The sequence below is a fragment of the Medicago sativa genome, chromosome 3 (genome assembly GCF_051527215.1).
Source record: "Medicago sativa cultivar Bolivia chromosome 3, Bolivia_mono, whole genome shotgun sequence".
Classification (NCBI taxonomy): Eukaryota; Viridiplantae; Streptophyta; class Magnoliopsida; order Fabales; family Fabaceae; genus Medicago; species Medicago sativa.
The window spans coordinates 99,599,787-99,609,959 of record NC_140751.1 but is presented as its reverse complement, the minus strand read 5'-3'; the positions used below and the strand labels follow the sequence as shown (position 1 = coordinate 99,609,959).

General features: G+C 31.6%; 1 protein-coding gene across 3 annotated transcripts; it reads right to left on the bottom strand.

The window, feature by feature from the left end:
* Positions 1–1,308: 1,308 nt before the first annotated feature.
* On the bottom strand, positions 1,309–6,606 carry LOC146942801 (uncharacterized). 3 transcript variants are annotated; one of them, XR_015032858.1, is made up of 3 exons: positions 4,879–6,606; positions 2,741–2,787; positions 1,309–1,809 (listed from the first exon to the last, which is right to left on the bottom strand). XR_015032858.1 is itself a non-coding variant. In XM_085756884.1 (2 exons), exon 1 carries the CDS (start codon positions 6,570–6,572, stop codon positions 4,914–4,916), a length of 1,659 nt encoding a protein of 552 aa, XP_085613010.1. In that variant the 5' UTR covers positions 6,573–6,606; the 3' UTR covers positions 1,309–1,809; positions 4,879–4,913. The 3 variants fall into 3 exon arrangements, 1 of the variants encoding a protein (XP_085613010.1); XR_015032859.1 differs by having other exon boundaries at positions 1,309–1,770; XM_085756884.1 differs by lacking the exon at positions 2,741–2,787.
* Between the last annotated feature and the right edge of the window lie 3,567 nt (positions 6,607–10,173).

Below are 10,173 nucleotides of genomic sequence, written 5' to 3'. Positions count from 1 at the left end.
TCTTCACTCTGTCATTTTGACCCACAAATTTGTTTGTCTTCATTTTAGACTGTTGGTTCTTGTTCTTGTGCGCATGTTAGGTGAGTTGGTTGTGGTTTGTTTTATTATTGTTAAGGCAAAGGAATGAGATATTTCCAATTTTCCACAATAAACTTTATAACTTTCTATTATGTTTTGACCAATTTACACAAGTAAATAAATCTTGCATTATGCATAAATTTATTTTATACCATTAGATCAATAAGTCATATCATATCACATTTGATCCGATGGTAAGATTTTTTGATCCAATAGCGGAAACAAACTTATGGTATATATGATGTAAGACTTGTTTCACTTGTGTATCATATTGATCATGTTCGGAATATTGTGGCCAACAGATTTGATTATACCTTTGTTTTACATGCTACTGAGTAACTCCTTCCTTCTCATTGCATTGAGACTCACCGTATGTCCCCACAATCTGTTGTCTTGAGCGATATTATTGCCTCTATAATGATATACCAGAACCTTTGTAAAGGTGGGCAAAAGGCCTTACTTTTCCCACCATTGGTAAATTGCATGACCAACATTCATATAATAGAAGAAATCTCAATGGCACTAATGTTAAAAGAACTACTCAATGGTTCACTAAATTGGACACACCTGATTTATTTATTTTTTAAACGATCCACTGTTTTTCTGATTTTTTTTAACAATACTTTTCCTCTTCTCCTAGTATCTGTAGATAACAAAACTGTAACCCTGTATTACACCCAATCCATAAAAAATAAAATAAAAAAGTAAACTAATTATAAACTACCAAAAAATCATGGGATGTGCGTTGGCTAAATGCTTCTAAAGAAAAAAGTTTTGTAAAAAAAGAGAGATAATAAAAAGTGAGCAGAGGTATCGCCAAAAAATTCCGAATAATAACAATTTATTAACATGAGATATTATTTTTACACAATTGTCTTTTAACATAAGATATTATTTGTGTCTTTTTATTTCTTCTAGTCATTTCATGATTAGCCAAGTTATACGGTCTCGTAAGCACAACTCATATCAAAGTGAAATGTTAATTGTTTTGTTAATTTTCTCTTTATTAGGATTGGAACTCTGAATTTTTATATCAACTTTTTCTCATGGGAAAATAAGAATTCTACTAAAAAATACATAAATCTCATCGTGAGAAGGACTATAAGATATCAAATTACTATGTTTGTTGATGGGTAGCGCTTTAATATATCTTTGAATAAGGCACTATATTGGAAGACTGAAATTTATAGGTCAAAAACAATTTAAATTTTTTACCAACAACGAAAGAGGTTAAGGAGTATGAAGAATCCCTTATCATCATATAATCACAACTAGACTGATTTAGAATAAGATGTATTTCTCAATACTGAGAGACTTGCATATGTATATAGAACAGAATGCATAACTCAATTAACTATTTGTCAATGCAGAAACCATCTATATCTTGAAGATCCTTCCCTAGTGACAAAATGTTTAAAACTTTTCCAATTTCCATCACGCACAACATGGATTCCCACTTTAGTATATGGTTTCATGTTCATAGTGATTAAGATTTAGAAAAGCTACATGTGTGCATATGTTTTATTATATCCCTTGTAAACCAAATTTCAGCTGTCAGAATTCAAATACTCAAATAAATATAAGATATATTGAGAACAAAGCTAAAAGGAAAGCATCTTAAGTTGTTAATAAATTTGAAGTACTATTGATATTCTCGTAGTAATCTCTCAACTTCATCACTGTTTTGCCTTCCTGCCCACATATTCCAAAGTAAGCATCAGTCATTTGGATCTGATACAATTTAGTATAAGAAGCATTTTCAGTTGCAGCAATTGCAAATTAATATAGCATATGAAAATAATTCTTTAAGAAGATAGTCAGTTCATGATGAATCCTATGCTTAACATAATGAGACTACTTTTTCAAGTAACATAATTGTAAGTGATGTTTGTGACCTCTCTCGGTTTTCTTTCCATAATTTCTATGTAATTTACTTCGGATGTCTTATTTAGAATCTAAAACCCACAAATTATATTTTAAAAGCAGACTAATTGGCAACAAAGCAAAATCTATTTCAGACTAAAGTTTTCAATGAAGGAAATTCATTTTTTTGGCTTCCTAACAGGTTAAATGTGAAACTGTGGCATAACACATAAACAAAGTAGTTGTTGATATCAATGATTTGTCATAATGAGAAACTAAAGGCAAGGCAGAACAAATAAAATCGTGACAGTAGAAACAAGTTGTGTACATCTATGAAAAATAAAACATTACTTGTCATAAAAAGTGACAAACATGACCTAGATAGAAACTAATTCGTATTAAGTAAATGCACCGTCATCTTTCCGAGTAAGTGGTAAAATAAATTTTGGCAAGTCAATACAACATGCACATACAAAAAATATTTGTGCAAAGTCATGAAGCAGGAAACATCAATGCGACTATATTTATTATGAAATTTGTATTAGTTTTACAGAGAAAATGAAAAGGACGAACTCCATAGTAAAAATATATAATAATGAGAGTTCTAATTTTCTTTGGGAAAACAGTCAAAACACTAAAAAATGGCTTGAAGTTTTTCGAAAACAGAGCTTAACCACACAAAAGTGTCAATGACACAATGTGAACATAATACACAACTCATATTTTGACTTTCTTCAAATGTGGAATAGAGACAAAGGAAACCGAAATTTAAAAATCAAGTATAAGAATCAATCCATACCAGAAGTTGTCTTCCCAATCTTCAGACTAATGCCTACAATTAATTTTCTGCACAACAAAATAGATGAATATGGATTAAATAAATGAGTTCGGAAGAAGAAAAAAGTGTTAATGAATATGGACAAAAAAAAAAAAGAGTTGCGGGAAGGAGATAAAAGAAGACTGAAATCCAAAGTTGTTGAAAAAAAAAACACCTCTGTCAGTTCAGCAGAGTCAACTTCAGCAGAGGAGAGAAGAAAAAGGCTTATGTTAAGTAAGCTCAATAGCCTTAAGTGTATTTTCAAGTAATTTTAAAGCAAATCAATGAATAGAACTTAACATGACTTTTAGCATGAGTGTACTGATACCATTGAACGAAAACCATGAATATATTTTATGACCTAAAGCTTAATTTGATCATGACGGTTGGATTTGAATAAGGAATGTATTTGGTATTTCCATATGAGATATTGAATTGATTCTATAGTCAATTTTAAAAAGAAATTCTTCTACTTAACCATCAGAGATCTATTCTATAGTTAATTTTAACAAGAAATTCTTCTACTTGAACCATCAGAGATCGTGTAAAACAAAGGTCTCTGTCATTTTGTTGAAGGCTTTGTTTCTCCATCAAATTATTAATCTAGCTTAACATTAGAGCATCTCTTGAGTAAAATAACAAAGTGATGTTATTTTAACATTACTTCCCAGCAGTAACAATAAATGAAACTGAAATTATGTACACACACATAGTATATGTATATTCTAAAAACTAAAACCATAAAGCACCCCTACATGAATAAAACAAAGCACTGTTCCCTAAAAAAATTAAATCACTGACAAATCACAGGACATAAGCTATGTAACTCTAATATCAAGTCTTTCATCAGTTATATAAGAAAATTTTAAAACAAACTTCATGAAACTAACTTACAAAAATGACTGATTTTCTAAGCGAAACTAAACCCACAGGACCACAAGAATAAGGAAGGATCAATCTCTCATCTGACCTCTTCAGTAATTTATAAAATAGACTACTAATCAGTTTATTCAACAAGGCTCAAACATTGTTGAACATCGAAATTAGTAGATCAGAAAAAATGTATTAGAAGCAAGATGCAACATGTGCTACTTACAAGTTACAGTATTAATTTATGTCAGCAGATTGGATCTTCAAGTGAAAAGTACTTAAGCAGAAAATTTGACTTTTTTCTAGAGATTTGATTTCTTTTATATATTCATATTTCTCTATTTTTTTTGTATGCTGCAAACACCTATGGGTATGAAAAAGTTTAGACAATGTTTTCTCAACTTTAGAAAAATATATTCAAGCTTAGAAAAATTAGAAATCAAGCTTAACTGCTGAAATGTATTATTTCCGATTCTAACCAAAGAAACCGCCATATCCATGAATATCTACAGAACCCAGTGGTTAATTAATCAGTTCAGTTGGGCCAATTATGTTTGGGTTTTCTAAACACATGTATGTCTACACTACCTCTTATTCTCTTAAATATATCATAAAAAATAAAAATAAAAATAAAAAACAGAAAACTCTTAAGCAGGTAAGAAAAGAGGTAAATAAACCGCTAGTTGCTGGTCTAAACTGGAATATATAATCCACATGTTAAATTATGGCAGGGCAGAGCAGGAATATAAAGTATAGAATGGCTGTAAGTTTTGTCCAAAAAGAAATAACATAAAGTTGGATATCAAAAGTTGATAGAAACCATGGAAAACTAAGAAAAGTAACAACAGAGAAAAGTGTGAAACTCATGTTGCCAATGAATTATTTAAGCTATATAATTCAAGGCAAAGCGAACAAAAGCAAAACAATTTAAAACTGCATATAGCCCCCAAGTGGTGTTGATGGCGGAAGGCCAAAAATCCGCCATATAAACATGTCATTGCAGCCAATGGCAACTGCATGGCGGGCACCGGTATTCCTTCATATAATTGCTTATGGTTTTTGCTAAAAATCCGCCATTTAACAACACCCTAAATAACTGTTAGCATTACACTGTACATTATATAAAAATATTACACTATTACTTGGGGAATTATCATCCATAGACTGATGAGTAAATGCACATTTGTAAGTTGACATTTAAAAAATGCAATTTCTTAAAGAATTAAATCTTCAAAAAAAAAAAAACTTACAGAGTTCAAACTTTCAGCACAGCACTTTCAAAATACTAGTAAAGAAGGCGATCTTGTTCTCTCAATTGTGTGCAGTTTTCAACAACATGTTTCACTCCCTTCTCCGTGACATTATCACAACGTTCCAGTAATAGTTGCAAAAGCCCGCAACAATTCTTTGAGATTGCATAGAGTGTTTTATCATCAACTTTCGTAAATGACAAGTCTAACACCTCCAGTGTTGGAACTGCAAAGTTCATTCCAAATAGCTTCACTCTTGAACATTCGGATAGGTTCAAATGCCTAATCTTACAACATCTCCTTAAAACTTCACAGACACCTTTAGATATGTGATTGCAAGAATTCAAATCAAGCAGCTGCAAATTAGGGAAAATGGAAGCAAACATTATTATGCTTTCATCACTTAACCATGTATTTTCACCCAGATAGAGAGACTTTAATTGAGGGTATACACCAAAGTCCACCAAAGAATCAGAATTCTCTACACAATCCGTCCCAATGTTTTCCATTTTGATCTCACCAAGTGAAGGACAATACCTAGCAAGTGTAAGCAAGGCTGATTTGGTGAGCTTAGGACAACCACTAAGGTTTATGGACACCAAATCACTAAGAAACAAAGACAAATTTACAACATGTTGATCATTCAGAAAAGCAGCATCTTGAAGATCCAAATGTTTCAAAAGTTGACAGTTGGATACCAAACAAATGATTCCAGCATAACTATAGCCGGTGCAAATTTGAAGGACAAGCCTTTTCAAAAGAAGACCTTCCCTTGCAATTGAGTAGAGCAACTCATCCGAGATTGTCAAATGCTTCAAATCAAGACAAGTCAAACCCTTCAAACTCACCAACGAATCAATAAAATGTAAATTATTGAATACTGGATTGTTAGGAGTAGTGGAAAAGGATAAAGTCGTCAATGTTGGTCTTTCACGGAGAGCAGAAGTAACTCCTGCATTGGTTATTTGATTACAGTCAAACATGATGACCTCTTGGAGAAGCTTGCAGTTGCATAACAGGTGGAAAAGCGATTGATTGTTTATGGGAAAGCCAGAAAAATTAACCTTATGCAGTTTGAAAAGAGCAAGTGAAAGTGCTTGTACCCCATCAACAAAGCTAGAGGAAATTTCGCCGCAATATGTGGGGTAACTGAGGTCGAGTTCTTCAAGCAAAGGGAAACATTCCGCAATGAGGAACAAATGAGAACTATTAAGCGAACGGTTGACATCAATGCGGGAACAAGTGAGAGATGTCAAAGTTGTAATCTTTTGTGAAAAAACTCGCAACCCATTTGTAGGAAAGGTGAGTTGTTTGGAAAGATTAAGTGATGTGAGTTTCGATGGGAAACGAGAGATTTTGCGAAGAAACTGGTCGAGATCAGTGTGGTAATTGTAGTAGCGTGCGAGGTTGAGAGAGTTGAGGTTGGTGTACCTTTTGAGGATACGAAGTTCTTTTGGATGATAGACATTGAGTGAGAATCGGAAACGGTCAGTGATGGAGAGGAACTGTTTGGAAACGAGGGAGAGAGAATTCAAGTTGCGACGGTTGTTGTCTTCGTCGTCATCGTTGTTGATGATGAATTTGAAGATAGATTCCCAACACTCATCGGGTAAATAAGAATCCGTCGTGGTTAATGTTGAATCTGAAACCGTTTGTTGTGCAGATTTGGGATGAGAAGTTTTCTTCCTCTTCATTGTGGAGTGAATGGTTTCAATTCAAATCAGCGATGAAATTAGGTTTTTTTAGGACGTGAAACTAAAAAGTGAAGAAAGCATGAACACGAAGACAGTGACGGTGACAAGAAGGTGAGGTGTTTTACGCTTTTGTCCCTATTGTTTTTTGATTTTGTTTAGACTATTTCTATTCTTTTTTCTATTTCGGGACTAGACCTTACACGTTTTAAATATGGAGAAGAGACGTGTACAGGGTTCGAACCTATATAATATGCAATATCCCTACCAACTGAACAAAGCTGATTCTCGACTAAGAGTTTATTCGTACTAGAAACACAAAATTTTAGTAAGACTTTTATTTGTGGAAATAATTCTACAAACTAGTAATTTTTATAAAAATTTACTTTGGCTTTGTTTGAAAAAAAAACAAATAATGGATAAATTAACATATAATGGATGACTTTATAGCGAATAATTTATAAGTTAATGTAGTTTATAGTTCATAGCAGACAAAATAGTTAATTAAAATTACAACGTTTGATAAAATTAACATACGAACAAATTTTTTTTGGGTTAACATGATACTGGTATGAAGTTTTCATCGCCATTTATGAGTGACTAATCGTCGTCGAAAACATGTGGGACACATAAATGCTGGTTTTCTCCTTCCAGTTGAACTTTTTCCACACGCAAGAGTCATGAATCAAGCCACAAACCATGTGTTTGAGAGGCCCAAATCCTTTACTACTTTGATCAATTCATTGTTGGTGGCAGATGAACTCACTTATAAATATACAATGATATAAAAACAAATATGTGTGATTAATATCATTTTTTTCAAATGAAAGAATATGTGTAAAATTGGGAGAAAAGAATGATAAGTTGTAAGTTTTTTTTTCCTTACAATAGAACTCTATTTATCGGATTTTTATATTGACAGAACTTAAGTGTATTTTCTTATGTATTTTTCATGTGGTTCTTCGCATAAAATACGTACAACTACCACATCAAAAGCACCTACGATATGCACATATGTTTTGTTCTTTTTATATTGTGTACCTTTCCTTGCAAAATATGCTTGTAAAGTGATGTGTCTCTCTTTATAAGCTATTATCAAATGTCTTATTTTTTTCATGTGTGACTTGAGTTTTTCCAATAGACCCTCTCACACCAACATAATTGGGTTTTATGCGTGTATATACATGGTGGGTGAGACGATCGATAGACTCTTATATTATCTCAAGTTTTCTATATCAGACTTAACTCGTCTTTACAAAACGACTTGTATGTGTAAATATTTTTACATATAAGTGTGTACTAAATAAACTAATTCTTTACACACACTACTATTTTGCACTAATATTGAGTGTGTTTGTTTTAACTTTAAAAAAATACATTTTATGTTAAAAAAATATTTTTTTTCTTAGAGTTTTAGAAGAAAAAAAACCTCAAACTATTTCGGTTTGTTTGCTATGCAATTTTTTGGCTAAATTAAAAGCACAAGTGGTAATGTTATCCGGTGCCTCCGGGGCACTGGTTAAGAAAGCAAATGTAGTAAGTATTGCATTGGAACATGTGTTGTCAACTCCTCAAAAACATAAAAAGTGTTATTTTTATTTTAAAATTTTCTTTTTTAGGTTCCTTAACAAGTGCTCTGGGGGCACCGGTTAACATGACCCTATTAACAAAAGGGATTTTGAAAAAAGTCAATCCTTATAGCTTTTCATTTTAGAGTCAAAATTGATTTTTTTTCATAAAATAAATTTTTTAAAATCATAAACAAACACTTAAAAATGACAAAAATAATATATATTTAATAGATTTTTTTCCTTAAAAAATATATGAAACGGACCTATTTACTCTTAATAAACACTTTTTTATTTTTCGGTCTAAGTTTTAAAACCTACTATTGAGCTGCATCAGTATTTTATTTTGGTAAATATTGTTTTTATTCTACGTGTAAAACTCATCAAAACTTGTACCCAAAGAAAAAAATAATACAGAATATTAGTCGCTTTGCTCTATTTATGTGTAATGAGTAGTCATAATAGTCCTTCAATGTATCAGTATTTTAAAATAGTCACTGATTATGCTCATGTTAATCAAAATAGTCTCCTACATTAAACTGTTCCGTTAATATTGTTATATATTAACCCCTCAGTACATTTAGTTATTTTCATATTAGTCTTTGTAAGTATTTAATTATTTTCATATTATTCTTTGTAAGTATTTAATTATTATGATATTAGTTCCTATATAAAAATAATTAATGTAAACGTTGAAAGACAATTTTAACGTCAAAGATTAATTTGATTGATTGTACAATCAGATGTTATATTGAAATTTTGATACATTAAAATATCATTGTGAATGATCATTTGCCAAAAAAAAAAATAAACAAGACCTGGGACCCGCAATAGAAACGTAGGATCGTAGAATTGGATAGCCCACCGGTCGAAATTATAAGTACCACAATCGGGGCCAATCACATGCCACACGCAATGTCATACGCGTATCCTTTACCCTTCCCTACCATCATTGACAAAGAGATTGTGCAAGTTTAAAGATGTAACTCAAGTGCATTATTTAAGAAGATGGGTCAGATATATCTTTTTGAGATTTGCTTCGTAGGACCTTACATTGCTTAAAAGTTAGTAAAAATACTACTCGGAAGATAAATTTCGATAGGTTATATAAGCAAATCAAACGCTATAAAAAGAGGATGAGCAACTCAAAGACCGCTTAAACATTTATCATGTCGTTTTGAGAGATTTGGATTCAATTGTGGAAAAAAAATTAAGTTACGTGAATGATATTACTATTAAAATTCACTGGACTCCACGACTTATAAAATATACATCCTCAAAAACTTATAAAAACTATAAATTAAGTTACGTGAATGATATTACTATTAAAATTCACTGGACTCCACGACTTATAAAATATACATCCTCTAGAAAAACTTATAAAAACTATAAGTGAAGTTCTGACGCAAAACAAAAGCGTAGGTTAACAAACGCTAAACCTAAAAGATAAACAGACATGTTGTAAGCAACAAACCTATCAAATAACGGTTTCCGAAATCCACCAGAATTGAGAGAAAGTCTCGAATATTTTTATTGAATGAAAAGTGTCTTTTAGCCTGCACAAGTTATGTTTAAATACTAAAAGAAATAACAAATCCGTATGAGTCAAAAAATAACAAACCGAAATAAAATAGAAAATTCTAGAATATGCTAAAATATTAAAAGGCGATTTCGGGCCTTCAGACGACCTTGAATGACTAAAATAATCCCTAAATCACGGCGAAGCGATGAGTTTTGCCCGTGAGGTCTGGAGCTTTTCAAAAAGGTAAAATTCGGGTCATTTTGACACTGAATCAAAATCTGAACCTTTTCAAGTGAATCTTTCTTGCGCAACACTCCGTCTTTGATTCGTTCTGCTAGTTTGTCTACATCAAGTCCCGTCATTTCAATGGTACACTCATCCATTTAACTAAAAAAACACGAGTGAGTAGATTTTAAATCCTTTATTAAATATTATAAATAATTTAACTTATCTTTGGGTTAATAAAGTCAATTTTCAAACTTAAATAGAATAATTTAAACGAGTCAAACAAAAC